We start from the raw sequence: 20,409 nt of genomic DNA, 5'->3' as shown, positions 1-20,409 counted from the left end.
ATTACAGTTTGAGCGCGCCAATACGTGAGTGGGTCGTGCAGCGCATGCATTAATTGCGTTAAATTTATTAACGTGATACATTTTTTAAAAAATTAATTACCGCCGTTATCGGGATAAATTTGATAACCCTACCTTAAGCCTAAACTAAAGACTCTGGATGAGTGTAACATATTATGTCTGTAACGTTAACTACAATTAGAAAACGATTTAATTAAAAAATATATATATACAGTATATATTTAAAAAAGGCATGGCCGATATTTTTTGCTGATTCCGATACTTTGAAAATGACGTGATCGGACCTGATCGATCGGGATGCCGATCGATCGGGACATTTCTAGTAATGATTCATAATAGAACAAGCTCAAAGCGAACTATGTCTGCCCGGCTCAGTCCCTAAACGTCTCATTAGCCCAAGACATTAAAAGCACAGCTGAAAAGTGTGTATGTCAGGCATGGCAGGAAGAGTAGCAATTTTAGTGTCCTCCCCAAGAAGAACAAGAACAAAGTGAGAGAGATTTTAAGCCCTTTTTCCAGGTGGTCTAAGAAAAATACATATAATAATAATTGAGGCCTTGCATCCACATATTTGGACATCACATTAATATTGTGGCTTACATGACCCTAAATATGATGTCACTGTACAGTATGTAGATGCTAGGTCTGTTATGGTGTTGTTGTTGTTGTTTATTTCAAATCACCTAAAATAGTCACTTGCCCTATAAAGGGTTAATATGTCTGCGTGCGTATTTGTCTGTCCACTTTTTTTTCTAACATAGTTTGTTTGTGTGTATGTTTGTCCATGTAAAATTGCGTGTTTGTATATCAGTTTGTGTGCGTGTTCATGACTGTGTGTGTTTGTTAGTCTACCTGTATGATCTGACAGGTAGCCAGATAGGCCAACAAACAGACAAAAAGCCATGAAGAGGGACAGGCCGACAGGGAGTGAGAAAAACAGAGTGTGAGAGGGGTGTACTGGTATGGGCGTGGGGGGGGGCACATGCCAGCGAACCATGTGAGGGGACGTGCTGGCCGGGTGGGGGTGCGAGGGGATGTCGGATTGTTGCAAACAGGGATTTGCATCAGTGGGGAAAGAAAGGAAGGGGGCAGTGGCACTGAGTGACAGAGCGCTATAGACACTCACACGCACTCACATACATTTAGTGTCCTCCTGTCAGTCACGCAGTCGGTGCGTCCATTCTTTGTGTGTGTGCGTGGGTGTGTGTGTGCCGTCATGTCGACCACGGCTCATCGTTCATCTCTATGACTGACGGTAAGTTCATCTCATACTTTTTTTCCATCAGAGTGTGTGTGTACACTATGTGTGAAGATGGAGGCATCTAGGGACCACCGTGGCTCATTTGCTGTCTTTGCAACTGTAGGGGTCCTAACTAATGAGGTGTACTGCAGAGCCGCAAGTCAAAGGTGGATTTTGTGTAATTACACATTCATTTTAATTACAGTTAATATATGTGAAGGCCTGTAATTACAGACCAACTATTGTAGCTCCCACAGACATGAAAGGGATCTAATGGGAATCATTTATGATAGATAATGACTGTAAATAAAAAAGTTTCAGTGGGAGTCCATATTATAGACACTTTTTAGTACAATGCAGAAAAATTGACCACTTTGCATAATTCCATCCCAAAAAAATGCAGTGTAATTACAACAGAAGAAGTCATCATGACTCACAGTTTAATAACATTCAATAGCAAAAATGCCATGCAATTAGTGAAAAAAAAAATCAGGATACAGTTTCTTTTAAATAAAAAAACAAACAAACAGCGTTTGTGGAGATTAAATACCAAATTTGGTCTGTACTTTTGGGAAGAAAAGGAATATTTTTTAAAAAATGTAAGTATATAATTCAAAACTGCATCAAGCATAATTTTTGCTGGAATTTAAAAGTACCTGTAATGTTGTTCCCATAATGCAACACGAACATTTAAAAAGTCGCTCTCTGGAAAATAAAGAAGAATGTACTGGAATTAGTTTGTGGAGGAAGACATATTCTCATACACCTGGATAAGGATATTACATTAAAAAAACGGGGGGGGGAAGAAAAAAAACCTTTACGAAACATGCTAAACATTTTATTTTTAGTAGAGATTTTTAGTCATCCAACTGTAATTTGGCAATGATTTTTTTTTTTATTATTTATTATTTTCACATATCTGAATCATAACATTGGAGAGTCACCTTTATAAGACAAAACTATTAACAAAAATATTTGCTCAATGTGGTACTGTAAATTTAACCCTTTTTTCTACATTTTAAAAAATGGTGAGGCACCATTTCAAGAATTTACAAAAAAAGTTGCCCAGCTAAAAGTGTGCTTGCGTTCCTGTTGAAAGTGTCCAGCATGGATTAAGAGTCTGACGTTAATTGGATTTGGCCGTGTGAGACTTGTGAATCTTTGTGTCAAAAATGATTAAGCCCGCTGAGTTTTCGCCTTCTGCAATGCATCTATTATTTTATTTAGTAAATGGTCTCTATGGCGTAAAACATTTAGTTGATATTGTTAGTCTGGATTACGTCATGTAAAATTTTAGTCATTTTTTTCAAGCAAAACCTTTGAATGGCTTACAAGAATATGTGACAATGTTCTTTTTTTTTTGTGGTGGATTGGTTGGTTGGTTGGTCGGTCGGTCGGTTGGTCGGGTTTGGGTTTGCTTGTTTTTTAAAAAAAGAACTGACTGCAATCGGTAAAAAAAACTTTTGTAATGTTCAATTCCGCTTTTTTTGTAACTGCTTTTTCAACCTAGTTTGATGGGTGAAATTTTATTGTTATATGCAGGTGGATTGAACGTCTTTATGGGTGAAGAAGTGGTACATAAAACATCATATTTCATTCTCTGCCTTGATTCACTCCAGGACCAGAGAGACGGACACACGGACACAAGGAATCTCGCTTGGAAAAAAAGGAAGCTCCTCACTTCAGCCAATTTCTGGCCGCTGTCTATGAGCCACCCCGAGGCTTTCCGGTGGAATTCCCAGTGTTCCTGACAGACGGCAGACATCATGTCCTCGCCCTCCCTCCAGATGAACTCCCTTCCCCCAAGCCCGCTGGCCATGGAGTACCTAAACGATTTTGACCTCCTTAAGTTTGAGGTAAAACCTGATACGCCGCCTCTCTCCGTTCAGTGCGGGTACTCCAAATCGGGCAGCTCGCCGTACGCTGGTCACCCACCGCCGGATTCCAGTTTAAGCTCCAGCCCTTACGACTCGCTGCCGCCCTCACCGACCCTGAGCGATGCCCACCCGCCGCCGTCGGGCTCGTCCTCACTGTCGTCCTCATCGTCCTCCATCTCCTTCCCGCTCTCTGGATTCGCATCCAGCGTCGGTACCGCTGGATCTCAGGGGAATGCGGACAGCAGTCCAGGCCACGCCGGCCACCCTCAGGGCCCTGGCCCAGCCTCACTGGAGGATCTGATCTGGTTCGCCGCCTTGCAACAGCAGTTTGGCGGAGAGGTCCCGGGTCCCGCCAGCCTCCTGGGCGCCCTGGGCGACAGAGAGAGGGCGCCGGTTAATGGCTTTCTAGGCTGTGAGGACGCCGTGGAGGCTTTGCTGAACTCGGCTGCCGCAGCCGTTAGCTCCCAGGTATTCCATCTACACTGATCATTCTTGGATGGATGGATGGATGGATGGATGGATGGATGGATGGATGGATGGATGGATGGATGGATGGATGGATGGATGGATGGATGGATGGATGGATGGATGGATGGATGGATGGATGGATGGATGGATGGATGGATGGATGGATGGATGGATGGATGGATGGATGGATGGAAGAATGGATTGGGTGGTGGATAGAGTGGACGATGGATGGCTAGAAGGATGACAGATACTGTAGTATAGTAAAAAATGGATTGGTGATGAACCAACAGATCACATACAGAATGAAACATCTGTTCATATGTATGATATTTATGCTTAATACAGTAGTTAGTCATGCTTGAAAATTGCACGTCTCTTTTCATAAAGAGTAATGAGTACCAATGGCTGTCCTGTTTCAGTTTTCAGGTCTCTCTCAGGGTTCCAGCAGCGCCTTAGTAGACTCGGGCAGCGACAGTGGCGCCGACACATCCTGCCCCAAGGGCGGCGACACATGCCACCGACCGCTTATCTTCCTGTCCAACCCGTCGCTCCCCAATGCCGCCTCCTCCGTGGGCTCTACCCCCTACTCACAGCCCCTCAGCCCTCAGGGCCGCCTCATCCCCCACCAGCATCACCATCACCAGCACCACCTTCACCACACCATGCATGGCACCCATCACCATCATCATCACCCACAAATCGGTCAGGTGAGGCTGACACCACATTTGACTGTTTCAAAATTTGACTCCTCCCATCTTTTATCCTTTTCGACCTAAGGTGGACATTTTCACTTATGGATTTACTTGGCCTGGTTGATTTTGAGATCAATTTTGTGATGGAAAAAAAGTTTAGGTCAATACTGGTGATCAGATATGACATGTTTATTTGACGAAACATGGCGGGGTGCAAATTGACTATAGTTTGGTAGATTTTGAACAGTCCCTCAAAAAGACTTAAAGTTAATGATTATCAAGCAGTTTATTACATTTCAGTTGTGGTAAACTGTAGCACTCAACACACATTAACTAAAAAAAATTACACGTTTTGGATTTTGAACAACTGCTAGCCATAGACTTCATAATGATATTGACGGGTGAGATTCGACCTTCACTGCGTCACACCTTGAGGTAGGGGGTCCTCCCACAATCCGCTTCCGCAACACCGGATTTATGTTGAAAAAGTATGAAAGCTGTACCGCATAGAAAGAGGAAGAATTGTCATAGGAGTGATTTGTTCAAGGATTTAAGGTAAATATTATATTTTTCATTTTTTTCCACAAGAATTTTAAACGTAAAAAGGTCTTTGTTGTAAGGCTGCCGCCAATAAATGCTAACTGCACGTTTTTTTTTGTTTTGTTTTTTTGCTTTTAACCAAAAATCAAGACTGTCTAAAGTCCATATCTATAAAGGATTCAGGGATTTAAGCATTTATTCACAAGAATTTTAACTGCAAAAGCTCTGTTCACATATTGGGCTGGCACATTGACTGACTGACTAGCATCGTACTTCGACATATTTATGTAAAATAAATGGTAGCTGCATGTTTTTTTTTTCTTTTAACCAAGAAACAAGACTGTTTTACTTCCATATCTATAAAGAATTCAAGGATTTAACCATTTATTCACAACAATTTTCACCGGAAAAGCTCTGTCACAACTGCACGTTTTTTTTTGTTTTTTTGCTTTGAACCAAGAATCCAGACTGTTTTACTTCCATATCTATAAAGGATTCAGGGATTTAAGCATTTATTCACAATAATTTTCACTGGAAAAACTGTTTACATAAGGCGGCTGCCACATTGACTGACAGACTAACATTGTACCTCGACATATTTACGTAAAATAAATGCTAACTGCACGTTTTTTTTTTTGTGCTTTTAACCAAGAATCGAGACTTTTTTGCGTCCATATCTATAAAGAATTCAGGGATTTGAGCATTTATTCACAAGAATTTTCAACAAAAAAGCTCTCTGTCTGTGATTTCACTCGGTCAGCTTTGAAGGTCACGCCAAAAATGCAGGCCCCCTATTAATCGGCCCCGTCAATATCATTATGAAGTCTATGTGCTAGCTTACTGCTATACATGTGAAGACGCTATTCATGTGCTAACGAAAATTAGCATCGATTCCCCTTATTTAACTCTCAAAGCAATTAATATTCACAGCCCTACCAAGTGCTCACTTTTGTCGAATTTTTTAAAGACATTTGTGGGGAGATTAAATTTACACTGTTCACAATTTGAGATTGTGTAAAGTTTCATTTCTTCAGTCTTGTCCCTTGGAATTTGTTGATATTCAAAGAGCAGCATTTCGCTATCACAACTTGTTGGATCTCTTTGAGCTCTATGTGGAGCGTAGTTCAAGCTTATATTAATATCTGCTATTATTGCCTGGCGTAATCCCGATAACTGTCAACCGCATTTACGTCAGATTACATAGCAGATTATCGAACAAGTTCGAGCGAAAATTTCCGCCTCCTGACAAACAAACATCCTCCAAATCATTAAAAAAAAGTTTTCGTATTCATATTCAGTTTTTTTTGTTTGTTTGTTTGTTTATTTTTTTTGTTTTCAGTGTGGCGGTAACGATCGCTTCTCTGACGAGCAACTGGTTAGCCTGTCGGTCCGCGAGCTGAACCGCCACCTTCGCGGTGTCAGCAAGGACGAAGTGGTGCGCCTGAAGCAGAAGCGCCGTACTCTCAAGAACCGCGGTTACGCCCAGTCATGCCGTTACAAACGCTTACAACACCGCCATGCTCTAGAATCGGAGAAACACGTGCTCACGCAACAGGTGTGAAATACAACAATTTACTAAGGTTCTGCACCAAAAAACTAAAATTGGTCTAAAAATAAATATGAGATGCTGAGTGATTTTTCTTTTCCCTCCTTAGTTGGAGCAGCTCCAGTGTGATCTGACTCGTGTGTTACGGGAGCGAGATGCATACAAGGCACGCTATGAGAAGCTACTCAGCGCCAACCACGCAGAGGCCTCGACGGGCCGCGGCGGCAACAGCACCAACACGCCTTCGCCGCCCCCCGACTTCTTCCTCTGAGGTGACCCCCGCAACCCCGGACAGGAAAAGAGCCAACATGGAGCAAACATGGACGTTCGTGACGGTTCATTAGTTGGTTTTGCTGCTTGGACTCACTTTGATTACACTGTGAATGATAGTTGCACTTGTTTAGGGAATAGCAGTGCAAATAAGGACAGAGGGAAAGTACACTATATGGACAAAAGTCTTCGGCCACAGTCAATTTACCAGTCTTTTTTTTTTTAATCCACTATTAAGAGTATATTCTTATAATATTCAGAAGAAATTACCTTTTTTTTTTATTTTATTCGACCTCAAAAAGGCTTTAGATTGATGGATGGATGGATGGAACTTTATTCAAGTCAAATATATTAATAGCGTTAAATCATCAAAAAAGATCACAAATGGATTCACAAATACCAATTCACAAACAGTAAAAATTAAAATATTAAAAAAATAATGAACCATAGAATTCACTATCAGTTGACGGGACACAGGGCTTGGGGTCGATCCGTAAGGAGCCTATGTTCAAAAATTTTAAATTCCAATATTTTCAAAACCAGAGCCGCTAGCGACCTAAAATCAAAACAGGCACCTCCCTTAGGGATGAGTCTCCATGAGCAGCGACATGAAAAAATTCTAAGTCGTTCCTTAATAAAATCCCGATTAATTATTTTTTATACAAGTATAACAAAACTTAAAATGGCTATAAAATTCTCAAATTTTGCACTAGATGCTCAAAAATCACCAAATGCAGAGAAAATAACCTATATTTTCAGGATCAATGGCCATGTTTAACATATAAGTATTTGCCCAAAATAGCAACTTAATTCTGTTTTTCATTTAGTGGAGGTTTTCGCATCAGTAGCTGAATACTCGAGGAAAGCATACAGAGTCATTTTAATTTTACTCAACAAAAGCTAATTTTGCATTTTCTGTATAAAACCACAACTTATTTTGGTTAAATTCTGATGTCACTAATGCCCCAATGCGTCTGGCCGGCTATCTGGCCCTCGTCGTTTTTAGATTGAAATGTTACATCATAAAAAACACGTAAAAGGCGATTTTTTTTTTTTTTTGTACAGACGCAGAAATTTCTAAATGAATAGTTCTTGGCTAAAAAACAGGCAATTTGCCAAAAATACCTGATCATATGAAATAAAGTTACGCTACTGTGTATGGTTACATCATGGCGGCCATCACAAAACAAAGAGCTTTTTAAGTTGAAAATTCTTGTAAATAAATGCGTACATCCCTGAATTTCTACAGACATGAACAAAGAACAGTCTAAATTCTTGGTTAAAAGCAAAAAACCCGGCAGTTATCATCCATTTTAAATAAATATTTCAAGCTAAAATTATGCTCTACTGTAAATCCAACGAGGCGGCCATCACAAAACATAGGGCTTTTTAAGTTGAAAATTCTTGTAAATAAATGCGTACATGGTACATCCCTGAATTTCTATAGCTATGAATATAGAACAGTCATCATCAGTCAATCATCTTAATTTTACTCAACAAAAACAAAATTTACATTTTTCTATATACACAATCACAACTTATTTAGGTTGAATTCCTATGTTCCTTTTGCCTCAGCACGGAGGCACGTCTTGCCAGCTATCTGACCCTCGTTATTTTTAGATTGAAATTTTACATAAACTAAAACATGTAAAAGGTGAAAAAAAAATTGTATGGACGCAGAAATGTCTAAATTACTACTTTTTTGAAAATACTTGTAAATAAATGCGTACATCCCTGAATTTCTATAGATATGAACATAGAACAACCTAGATTCTTGGCGAAAAGCAAAAAACCAGGCAGTTATTATTCATTTTACGTAAATATTTCGAGTTAAACTTACGCTAATTTTTTCCATACATTTTTTTCACGTTTCAAAGTGAATGCATGGGGCTATTTTATATGATAATTTACCTTGAATCCTCGACCAAATCACTCTTGAGACACTCCTGCCTGGTTGTACGCCGTAAAACTTTTATCCTTTTTCCACCTAAATCCGGCGTTTGAACGCAGCGTGTGTTTGGGCAAACTCAAATCACAGTGAAAGCCAAATGCTCTGCCTGGGTCGACCCCCAACAGGAAGGCGTAGCACAATGTTTGTGGGAGCTGTCTTGTCTTGGTGAAGTCTATGTAATGATCGCTAATTCAGATCATTTAAATCAAAATCTACAATATAAAGCACCCCGCCTTTTTTCCCTCCGAATGTTTAGGCTTTTAATTTTTTTTAAAATAAGTATCACAAGTCTATCTCATAACATTCTAATTTCAACAATTAAAAAAAACACCTAATCATTGTCTGATTAGCCAAATTTTATATTCCAATGTGGTTTTGTTGTTGTACAAGATAATAATAATAACAATTAGGTTTGTTCCGATCATGTTTTTTTGCTCCCGATCCGATCCCGATCGTTTTAGTTTGAGTATCTGCCGATCCTGATATTTCCCGATCCGATTGCTTTTTTTTTTTGCTCCCGATTCAATTCCAATCATTCCCGATAATTTTTCCCGATCATTTTGGCAATGCATTAAGATAAGCATTATGCATTAAAAAAAAAAATGAATAAAACTCGGACGAATACATACATTCAACATAAGGTACATAAGTACTGTATTTGTTTATTATGACAACAAATCCTCAATATGGCATTTATATTATTAACATTCTTTCTGTGAGAGAGATCCACGGATAGAAAGACTTGAAATTCTTAAAGGATAAATGTGACTTTGTATATCGTGACTAAATATTCCCATCTAGTGTATTTGTTGAGCTTTCAGTAAAAAATACTGCAGCCATTTAACTTCTGCCCAAATGCATGATGGGAAGTACAACCATGACTGTGCGTAGTGCTACCAATTGATATATCTTCCCTGCGTTGGGAAATAACATAGGGTGTTAAGAAAAACATCAACTACTACCTTTCTTCCCCACTTTGCTTCCCACGATATTTCTAATTGTAGGGAGACGGATTGTAAGGCTTTAACCAATTAAAATAAGGCTCCAAAGGCTTCCAAAATTCACTCTACTCATTTTACGCTGCCTTTTAGCTCTCTATATAGGTAAAACGGCGCCATAACAGATTGAACGCGACAATGCGTGAGTGGGTCGTGCAGTGCATACATTAATTGCGTTAAATATTTTAAAGTGATACATTTTTAAAAATATTAATTACCGCCGTTATCGAGATAAATTTGATAACCCTACCTTAAGCCTAAACTAAAGACTCTGGATGAGTGTAACGTATTATGTCTGTAACGTTAAATACAATTAGAAAATGATTTAATTAAAATATATATATATTTTTTAAAAAGGCATGTCCGATATTTTTTTGCCGATTCCGATACTTTGAAAATGACATGATCGGACATCCCGATCGATCGGGATATCTCTAATAATAATAATAATGAAAATTCAGCATTATTAAATATGACAATTTGAAATTTTCGTAACATTAAAAATAATCTTTCCTTTATTATTTCAACCCTATTCCTCAAATATTCTGTCTTTATTTGACTTGTTCTCATAAATTTAATTAATATAAATAAAATCCACTCATTTTAAATCTAAAATGATGTTATTTGAATAATATTTCAACTTTAATCATATATAATATCAAAATTGAATTTTCTGGATATTCAAAATTTAAACAGAATATTGGGATATTTTTTTCATTAAATTCCAAAGTAATCCTTGAAAAGATGAAACAATACATTAATTTACAATGGCAACTCCATTCTTGGAAAATTAAAGATATCAGGTTCGGTCAAAGGATCAGCCCCATTTTTCTTTTTTTTCTTTTTTTTTCTTTTTTTTTCTTTTGACTTTCTGATTATGTCTTGACCCAATACTTCTGTCCATGTAGTGAATTTGAAAAGGACTTACAATGCATTAACACTTCTGAGCATTTCATCTATGCAAAGTTAGCATCTATCCAATAGTCTCAAATAGAGGCTTTGAGGCTTAAACTAGTTATTTTTTTTACATATACATATATATACTGTATCTAGAAACTGTATAAGAGGCTGCTAAAGCAATATGAGTGGTGCAGTGGTGCTGGCATGCAGTTTATTTTTCACAGTTGCCTACCAAAGAGTTCTAGCTCTTTTATTGTCGGATTGAAGAATGTATGACGGGAATCTTCCTGTGATTGTGCTCAAGGTGGGACAAGAAGCACCTTTTGTTTTTGTTTTTTGGGAAAAGACATCATTTTGCTGTTTTGCTTCTTGAGTTCAGACATACAAAAGAATTGCTGCTTAGTAGGTGTGCTAATCTTATGCAGGGTTTGCTATCCTCAGCAGTAAATCGAGCCTAGTCGACATATTTATGCAAAATGGCTACACTATTTTTATGATTTGATATTCAAGTTAAAATGGCCGACTTCCTATTCAATTTCCGGCATTAACTCTCGAGACACCCAAATTTGTGTACATGAACAAAACTATTTTCAGGGACTATTTTTTTCCTCACTTCTGAGTATTTAAAATCAACCAAAAAAATAGCTGCTACAGATGAAAATGATCAACTCCCTGTTTAGGTTCGAAAATGGGTCCTTGAGACCTTTTCGTGCATGCGCACTGTTATGATAAACAAGTCCATCCAATTTGGTTTCAATCAGCAATTGTATTCCAGGCTGATTTTCCCCCTATTTTCCAGGGGGCGCTTCTGAGGGAGTTTTGAGGCATTGTATTCAGGACCCCTTAGATTCAAAATTATACACCAGGGCACATGGGCCTACCAAAATTTGGCCATTTTCAGGCAAGCCCACCAAAAAGGTATTAATTTGTCAAAAAATGAATGAATGAATGTCCAAAAAGTATGGTCATTGGGCCCTAATAATAAGTAATAATGCAGGGATAACAATGCAGCAAAACAATCAACTCATGGAGACATGAAAACATTGACAGGGTGGATGCATTAGAGCTATTTATTTTGTTTGAGTGTAGAATAAATAAGTTGCTGTTTTATTTATTTACTTATTTATTCTGTATTTATTGATTGTTTCATTTTGTGCTGATTCTAATCACTTATTTGATCTCATTAGTGTGTATTTGACTTTCTTACTCTTGGTTTTGCTCCCCCACAACACAAATGACGACAGCCATTGTGAACAGTTCCCGCTCCTACTGTAGTGTGGTTTCACATCAAATAAACTTGACATACTTTGCCATATACTCTGACTCACTGATATCTTGTGTTTTATGAATTAAGGGTCGCTAGAGTCGACAGCTATTCAAATATTGGCACTTAAGACCTTTAACCCTTTGTAGCCTAAGTAACTATATTTTGTAATTACATTTTGGGGGGGCCACTTTATACATTTGACACTTTATAGGAGAAGTCACTATTTTCAATCATTTAAAAAAATATATGTGGCAGAAAACACAGACAAGACTGAAAAAGCAGTTTCTGCTCTTGCACTCCTCTTTAAAAGAAACTGATGTATTTTAAGCCAAAACAACTGTTGTGTTTGATAGAACAATATGTCTATATGCTGCCATAGCAAATTCGTGGCGAATTAAGCCCCCGAACTGTTTTTAATTTGTCCGTTTTACCCTGGAGAGCCCCGTTTACAGACGTCGCGCAACCGCTTTTGTTTCAACCCAGCCATAAAACAAAAGGTAATTAATTATATTTATTATTCCAAATGTCTGTCATTTTTAGCTCATTATTAACACCATTAATTGATGTCTAATATTTCATTTAAAAAAAAAAAAACGACTTTAAAAAATTATTCACTCGCACATTTTAAACAAATGATGTCACAATAAAAAAAATGGTGTCTGTAAAAAAGTCTTTGATACCTACCTCATGACTATCGTTTAATTGTATTTTTTTGTTGTTGTTACTGTCGCATTTTCTCTGATATGATAGATGACAAATAATCGATCCAAACAAAAAAAAATGTTTTTAAAAAAAAGTTTAAAAGGGTAAATATATGAAAAAGAAAATCTCGACCATCCTTGATGTCTGCGATTTCTGCATCGCGACTTACCATGTTTCACCCATAAAATCCCCCAAAAATCCAGCTGTGGACATTCACAGCAGTGTCTTGACACTCAGTGATACATGCTACATGGAGTAAGTACAAGGTAAGTACTCGATAATATCTCGTTAAGGTCATGGCGTCTATAATTCTGCTCTTTCATGCTTTCAGCTCCAAATAGGGTTTTACTGTTTAATTTTTTTTTCTAAATGCTTTCCTTTTAAAAATTGTTCGTCCCCAGAAAATTGAGATTTGAAGCTTGCCAATGATGTATCACACGTGCATATCGGATAATTTTGAAAGTTGGCCAAATTGGGGGTCTCAGAGTGGAACTTTAAGTCACTTGAGTGTTTTCCGCCATATGTATATTAGCAATTATATACAGTACATATACTGTATACATATATTTTTTAATGAATACTCAATATTGTATTTTTCATACATATTTTTCATCATTATAAATACATTTTAAAATTATTACAATATTAATAAAATTAATGTAGTTAAAATTAATTTTTTAAAAAAGAAATACACACTGGTCACGGCCCGAAATAACACTCTAAGCTTTTTGTGTGTTTTGTGTGTGTGTGTGTTTAATGTATTTATTCAGATTTAGCATTGGAAAGAGGTAGACATAAGACATGTTTTTACCCCACCCCCCAAAGTTTAATCAAAAAAAAATTGCGCATATAAATATTTTAATAAATGTTTTTAAGTACTTCAAAATGTAATCATTTTGATAAATTTTAAATACATTAGTGTCCCACCGAATTATTTTTAAACAAGAATAAAGTAGAAAAATGCTTGTCTTTATTAAATGCTTCATTGAGTGAGTCCACTCAAATCCGCTCAAGCTGCTCACTTACACATAATGAGTTGCCACAGCAACTGTTTAACAAGTTAAACGATGATTGACGCATGCGGCGCTTTGAACCTTTTTCTTCTAGGCATCTGTAGCAAGATCAAAGCTTAACGTCTGTCAATCATCGTTAACATTGATAAGCGACCAAAAACATATAAATATGTTCTATTTCTAATTGTTTCAGTGTCCCAAAAACGTATTTACGTTTTTTTCCCACAAGAGACATCTCTAGGTTCCGATACAATTTAGCTCCAAAGCACAATGCTGAAAATCCATTTCAAAGCAATAAAACTGGCCACTGGAGGGCAGTAGCGCATTTGGTAAGACCCGCAACCCGATTCAACGGAACGAACAGCCGGGCCGCATGGCCGGGGCTCCGGTGGAAGACGACCAAATGGCTGACCAGGAGGACGTCCAGGATGCCAGGCGCGGATGACCGAGCAGAACAATCGGGAGGACCCCCGGGATGCTAGGCGCTGGACAACCGAGCAGAACGACCAGGACCACCAGTGCAGCGGATGATGCCGTTGAGTCCGTGCTGCTCACGGAGAATAGCCAGCGCCGCCGTGCTCGGCGGCTCGCGTCCCCCGCAACCCTCCAATGTCCCGCGACTCAGCCGGAAATGCGCACGGCCAAACCAGTTCCCCCCCGGGAACACAACATGCCCCACACAAGTTCCCCAGGCGAACTCCGCCACGAGGCAGTGGTCACCACAAAACAAAGACTAAAAAAAAAAATCCATCTTGTTGAGACAGGCGGTGACGGGGGAAAAGCCCAAGCCGTCCACCGAGACAGCTGCGACCATAAGAGCGCCGTCTCCCAACCCAACAGTCCAGCCATGTGCAGATAAATTGTTACTTTTCTATCAAAAGCTGTATTTGTCTTGATGTTTATGTTATTTTTTAGAAGGGAAACGTTATTCAGATGTTTGGGATGTCACAAAAGCAAAAAATAGCTGTTAAAGTCAAAGTTATGTTTGAAATGTATGCTTTTATAAAAAGCTCAATTTCTCTGTTTTTTCATCAGAAATTCCATTACTTCGTTCCACAGCCCAAAAACCTACACTAAATCCTTAATAAATACTGCTGGTTCTATTGCAATTTTTTTGCATGCTGTACCTGTCCTAAACGCCCCCTGTGGCTGACGTAGCAGTGAGAGTGCATTAGAGATTTTACTTTCTCTTTTAATGTTTTGTTGCTGGTGTCAACTGCTGTGGACAGTGGGCATGTTGTGTTCCACAAGTTGATGGAATAAATGATTAAAAACCTGAGGAAGCTGGCAATTTCTTTGGCGATGTTACCACAATAATAACTGTCACCTTAACTTATAAAGACTGGCATATGGAGGTCGGAGGAGGACCGTCAAGATCGTAGATGTATTCCGGCCATATCGTTTAGCCAGTTAACTGATGCGCACAACACGCTCATATTTTTCTTTCATTTCCATCTTCGTTTCAATGGTAAGAGTCACCTTTTTCCTTTTTTCACCACCTGCACTAACTTGCTTGTAAACCGAGTTCATTTCTCTCACAAGATCCGCCCTCCGTCCGTCTTGCGGCAAAACAAAGAAACTGCGGCGCTGTCATAAATCGTCGTATTTCGAGCATGTCATCGGATGTAGAAACAAATGGCGAGTCAAATTTTACGTCAGATGTCAAAAAGATCGTGTGTCGAAGCGATTGTAAGTCGACGTACCACTGTATTTATTTTTTTCATTGAAAAATCCGCGATGGACTGCGGGTGCGAACTTTGAAGCGCGAAGTAGTGAGGGATCAATGTAAACCAGGTGTGAAGGTTGGCTGTGAATGCTCATGTTTCAGTGCCATTGACAGCACAAGATGTCCAATCCATTTTAGAACCAAAAGTTTATTTTACCACCTTAAATGACAGTCAGTGAGTTCAATTAGTAACCTGTAAGGGTTTAAAATAATAACAATAATAACTAGAAACTACAATTTCGGGAGAAATTACACCTGGTCTTTCCTGTGTGGCTATACAGATCGTAGCCCCGCCCAAGGCTATCACTAGAATGGACAAACATGCCTATCAATGGCATAAAACAAATTAAATGCCATTAGAAATGAATGGGAAATTTGGACGTCCATGGCCGTCAATGGCAGCACCCTCCATAAGCGTCAATGCAATCGGGGACATTTGGGGTACACGTCCTATTGATATCTGGTCATTTTCTGTTGATTTAGGGAAAAAAAAATCCCATTGAAAATGAATGGGAAAAATTTTGGACATCCATGGACGTCAATGGTATCAACTTACATAAGCGTCAATGGAATCCAAGTACATTGGCATCAATAGAATGAACAAACATGAAGAAATGCTACTGGAAATGAATGGGAAAAATTTTGGACGTCCATGAATGTCAATGGCATCACCCTCCATAAGCGGCAATGCAATCGGGGACATTTGGGGTACACGTCCTTTTGATATCTAGTCATTTTCTGTTGATTTGGGGGGGGAATTCCCATTGAAAATGAATGGGAAAAATTTTGGACGTCCATGGACGTCAATGGTATCAACTTACATAAGCGTCAATGGAATCCAAGTACATTGGCATCAATAGAATGAACAAACATGAAGAAATGCTACTGGAAATGAATGGGAAGTTTGGACGTCCATGGACGTCAATGGCATCACCCTCCATAAGCGGCAATGCAATCGGGGACATTTGGGAGACACGTCCTATTGATATCTAGTCATTTTCTGTTGATTTGGGGGGGGGGGGATTCCCATTGAAAATGAATGGGAAAAATTTTGGACGTCCATGAATGTCAATGGCATCACCCTCCATAAGCGGCAATGCAATCGGGGACATTTGGGGTACACGTCCTTTTGATATCTAGTCATTTTCTGTTGATTTGGGGGGGGGATTCCCATTGAAAATGAATGGGAAAAATTTTGGACGTCCATGGACGTCAATGGTATCAACTTACATAAGCGTCAATGGAATCCAAGTACATTGGCATCAATAGAATGAACAAACATGAAGAAATGCCATTGGAAATGAATGGGAAGTTTGGACGTCCATGGACGTCAATGGCATCACCCTCCATAAGCGGCAATGCAATCGGGGACATTTGGGGGACACGTCCTAATGATATCTAGTCATTTTCTGTTGATTTGGGGGAGAAAAAAAAAAATTCTCATTGAAAATGAATGGAAAAAATTTGGGACGTCCATGGACGTCAATGGTATCAACTTACATAAGCGTCAATGGAATCCAAGTACATTGGCATCAATAAAATATAAAAACATGCTGAAATGCCATTAGAAAATGAATGGGAAATTTGGACGTCCATGGCCGTCAATGTCGGCACCCTTCATAAGCGTCAATGAAATTGGAGAAGTTTGGGGGACACGTCCTATTGATATCTGGTCATTTTCTGTTGATTGGGGGGGGATTCCCATTGAAAACGAATGGGAAAAATTTTGGACGTCCATGGTCATTATCTGTTGATTTGGGGAAATCTAATTTTTTCCCCATTGAAAATGAATGGGAAACATTTTGGACGTCCATGGCCGTCAATGGCATCGACATCCATAAAGTCAATTGAATCCAAGTACATTGGCATCAATAGATTCGACATGCATGGCCGTCAATGGCATCAATGCAATGTAAAAAAATTCAATTGGAAATCCCATTGTAAGAGAATGGGAAATGTTCTCATTAGAAATGAATGGGACAGTTTTTGGCAAATTTCCGGGGTACCGTAATTTTTTATCAAAATTCTGTATACAACTTTTATGCCCCTCACCGTCACGAAATTTTTGATGCCCAAATTATGTGATTTGGTCAAAAATTGAAGGACTAGATACATTTTGAAACTTTTCTTTGTTTCCCATTAAAAATGAATGGGCCAGTTTTTGGCAAATTGCCGGGAAACCGTACATTTTATCAAAAATTTACCGCTGTCATTTTTATGCCCCTCGCCATCCCGGAATTTTTGACGCCCATCTTGTGTGTTTTCGTCAAAAATTGACGGACTAGTAACAGTTTGAAACTTGTCTTTTTTTCCCATTAAAAATGAATGGGCAGGTTTTTGGCAAATTTCCGGGGAACCGTATATTTTTTCCAAATTGTATTAATAACCTTTATTCCCCTACCTGTCCTGGAATTTTTTATGCCCAAATTGTGTGATTTGGTGAAAAATTGTAGGACTAGATACATTTTGAAACTTTTTTTTTCTCATTAAAAATAAATGGGCAAGTTTTTGTCAAATTTCTGGGGAACCGTAAATTTTTTCCAAATTCTGTATACAACTTTTATGCCCCTCACCGTCCTGGAATTTTTGATGCCCAAATGATGTGATTTAGTCTAAAATTGTAGGACAAGTAGCGTTTTGAAAATTGCTTTTTTTTTTTTCGGAAAATTGCCGTTTACAGGCAAACGGAAAATTTTGGGGGGACTTTTGTTGGGCAACACGGACTCTCAACTCCCTCCACAGATTTTCTATGGGGTTGAGATCTGTAGACTGGCTAGCCACTCCAGGGCCTTGAAATGCTTCTTACAAAGCCACTCCTTTGTTGCCCTGGCTGTGTGTTTGGGATCACTGTCATACTGAAAGACCCAGCCACGTCTCATCTTCAATGCCTTTGCTGATGGAAGGAGATTTTCACTCAAAATCTCTCGATACATGGCCCCATTCAGTCTTTCCTTTTCACAGATCAGTCGTCCTGGTCCCTTTGCAGAAAAACAGCCCCAAAGCATGATGATTCCACCCCCATGCTTCACAGTGGGTATGGTGTTCTTCGGATGCAATTCAGTATTCTTTCTCCTCCAAACACGAGAACCTGTGTTTCTACTAAAAGTTCTATTTTGGTTTCATCTGACCATAACACATTCTCCCAGTCCTCTTCTGGATCATCCAAATGCTCTCTAGCGAACAGCAGATGGGCCTGGACGTGTACTTTCTTCAGCAGGGGGACACGTCTGGCAGTGCAGGATTTGAGTCCTTGGCGACGCATTGTGTTACTGATAGTAGCCTTTGTTACTGTGGTCCCAGCTCTCTGTAGGTCATTCACTAGGTCCCCCCGTGGGGTTCTGGAATTTTTGCTCACCGTTCTTGTTATCATTTTGACGCCACGGGGTGAGATCTTGCATGGAGCCCCAGATCGAGGGAGATTATCAGTGGTCTTGTATGTCTTCCGTTTTCTAATAATTGCTCCCACAGTTGATTTCTTTACACCAAGCGTTTTACCTATTGCAGATTCAGTGTTCCCAGCCTGGTGCAGGTCTACAATTTTGTCTCTGGTGTCCTTCGACAGCTCTTTGGTCTTGGCCATAGTGGAGTTTGGAGTGTGACTGACTGAAATTGTGGACAGGTGTCTTATATACCGATAATGAGTTAAAGCAGTTGCCATTAATACAGGTAACGAGTGGAGCCTCGTTAGACCTCGTTAGAAGGTAGACCTCTTTGAAAGCCAGAAATCTTGCTTGTTTGTAGGTGACCAAATACTTATTTTCCAATCTAATTCGGAAATAAATTCTTTTAAAAAATCAAACAATGTGATTTTCTGTTTTTTTTCCCCATTCTGTCTCTCATGGTTGAGGTTTACCCATGTTGACAATTACAGGCTCTCTAATCTTTTCAAGTAGGAGAACTTGCACAACTGGTGGTTGACTGAATACTTATTTGCCCCACTGTACTTCATATTGTCAGACCTCGCTTTCCCATGGCCCTAAATGCACTTAACTCCCCATTTAAAGGGTTAAACCTCCCGTTAACCTAATACAGGCTCACCTCGTCAGTATCGAGAGAGATTTGCCGAGGTTCCCACAATCGAAATTGAGACGTCAGCCTCACTCAAATCAATCAATATCACAGTTTAACGTTAACCGTTTAACTTTGACTGCTTTGCTTTTGCGCTCAGATGTTAAAATTGTGTGAACAAACCTTCATACAAGGTGTAATACTCTGAATTCATTCCAAAAATGCCCCTAATGCACTGTCACCACTTGCTGAGGCTGGCCACGGTGTCGTTTTGTAGCTTTCCATTCAGCTCTCTGCACGCGTACCTCTCAGCCTATTCTCTCCATCCATCCCTCCATCCCTTTATCCATGGCCCTCTATGGAGTGGTGGGGGGCACTGACCCCGGCTGTGCGCTGTTTAGAATGACCTCATCTTCAACGCCGCCTCCCTTCTCTCTGTGTGTCTCTGGCTCTCTCTCTGGCCCGCAGAATAGGCGCAGGATTAGGCCTATAATAGCGTCCTGGCAGCCCACTGCCGGACTCTATTGTGGCTTTGTGTGTGTATGTGTGTGTTTGTCACTCACACAGCCACATGTTACATTCTGACTACAGAGCGCATGTCCACATTCTGGATTATGGCAAAGTGCAGATCGATATATAGATTGCGAATATCAATACCAATGTTAACATTGATGAATAGCAGTGGATTGAGATCAACTTTCTTTTGCTCCTGCTGTTTCATTTAATCTTCTTTAGTCACTAGGGGTTGTTAGTTTTAGTTAATAGGTTATACATTTTTTATGACAGGCTGAAGGCCTTTCAAGTTGAGCCTTGTGTTTTTGTTGTTGTTGGGCGTGTAAACACTAAGCTTTTCATATATTCCTCCATTATCTGTGAACGATCGCAATTAAATTTGGTTGGCAGTGTTGTGCATGAAATCGTCCAATGAACAATCGTTCATGAACACGTTTATGTTTTGGGCGAACCTTAATTGAACCCATCATATTTCCGTTGTTAGGGCCTCTGCCATCCCTCCTGAGATCTGGCTCACCTTGGGCAGGAGTGCATGTTTTTATCTAATAACAGTTTAGGACGGGTGGAGCGGTCATAGATGCCAGCAATAACCATTAGCCATGTTTGAAAGCCAGTGGACGCCGCTACATCGTGGCCCGATCAACTTGTCTGGTTGCACCATCAATTGCATCTCGCCTTCT

General features: G+C 39.4%; 1 protein-coding gene across 3 annotated transcripts; it reads left to right on the top strand.

Moving 5' to 3' along the window:
* Positions 1-1,134: 1,134 nt before the first annotated feature.
* Positions 1,135-11,806, top strand: nrl (neural retina leucine zipper). Of its 3 annotated transcripts, none has more exons than XM_057840672.1 (5): positions 1,135-1,273; positions 2,878-3,603; positions 4,023-4,310; positions 6,175-6,390; positions 6,491-11,806. In XM_057840672.1, the coding sequence occupies exons 2-5, from the start codon at positions 3,025-3,027 to the stop codon at positions 6,650-6,652; spliced, it is 1,245 nt and encodes a 414-aa protein (XP_057696655.1). In that variant the 5' UTR covers positions 1,135-1,273; positions 2,878-3,024; the 3' UTR covers positions 6,653-11,806. The 3 variants fall into 3 exon arrangements, with proteins under 3 accessions (XP_057696655.1, XP_057696656.1, XP_057696657.1); XM_057840673.1 differs by having other exon boundaries at positions 1,196-1,273; positions 2,801-3,603; XM_057840674.1 differs by lacking the exon at positions 1,135-1,273 and adding an exon at positions 1,411-1,425.
* The last annotated feature ends 8,603 nt before the right edge of the window (positions 11,807-20,409 follow it).

Source organism: Corythoichthys intestinalis, chromosome 7, assembly GCF_030265065.1.
Source record: "Corythoichthys intestinalis isolate RoL2023-P3 chromosome 7, ASM3026506v1, whole genome shotgun sequence".
In the NCBI taxonomy this organism is placed as follows: Eukaryota; Metazoa; Chordata; class Actinopteri; order Syngnathiformes; family Syngnathidae; genus Corythoichthys; species Corythoichthys intestinalis.
The sequence above is the reverse complement of the archived record's forward strand: the minus strand, read 5'-3'. Positions and strand labels throughout refer to the sequence as shown.

Coding starts and splice junctions, on each gene's coding strand:
- nrl (XM_057840672.1), top strand. CDS start 3,025: ATGTCCTCGCCCTCCCTCCAGATGAACTCCCTTCCCCCAAGCCCGCTG. Junction 4,311..6,174: donor ATCACCCACAAATCGGTCAG/GTGAGGCTGACA, acceptor TTTTGTTTTCAG/TGTGGCGGTAACGATCGCTT. Junction 6,391..6,490: donor AACACGTGCTCACGCAACAG/GTGTGAAATACA, acceptor TTCCCTCCTTAG/TTGGAGCAGCTCCAGTGTGA.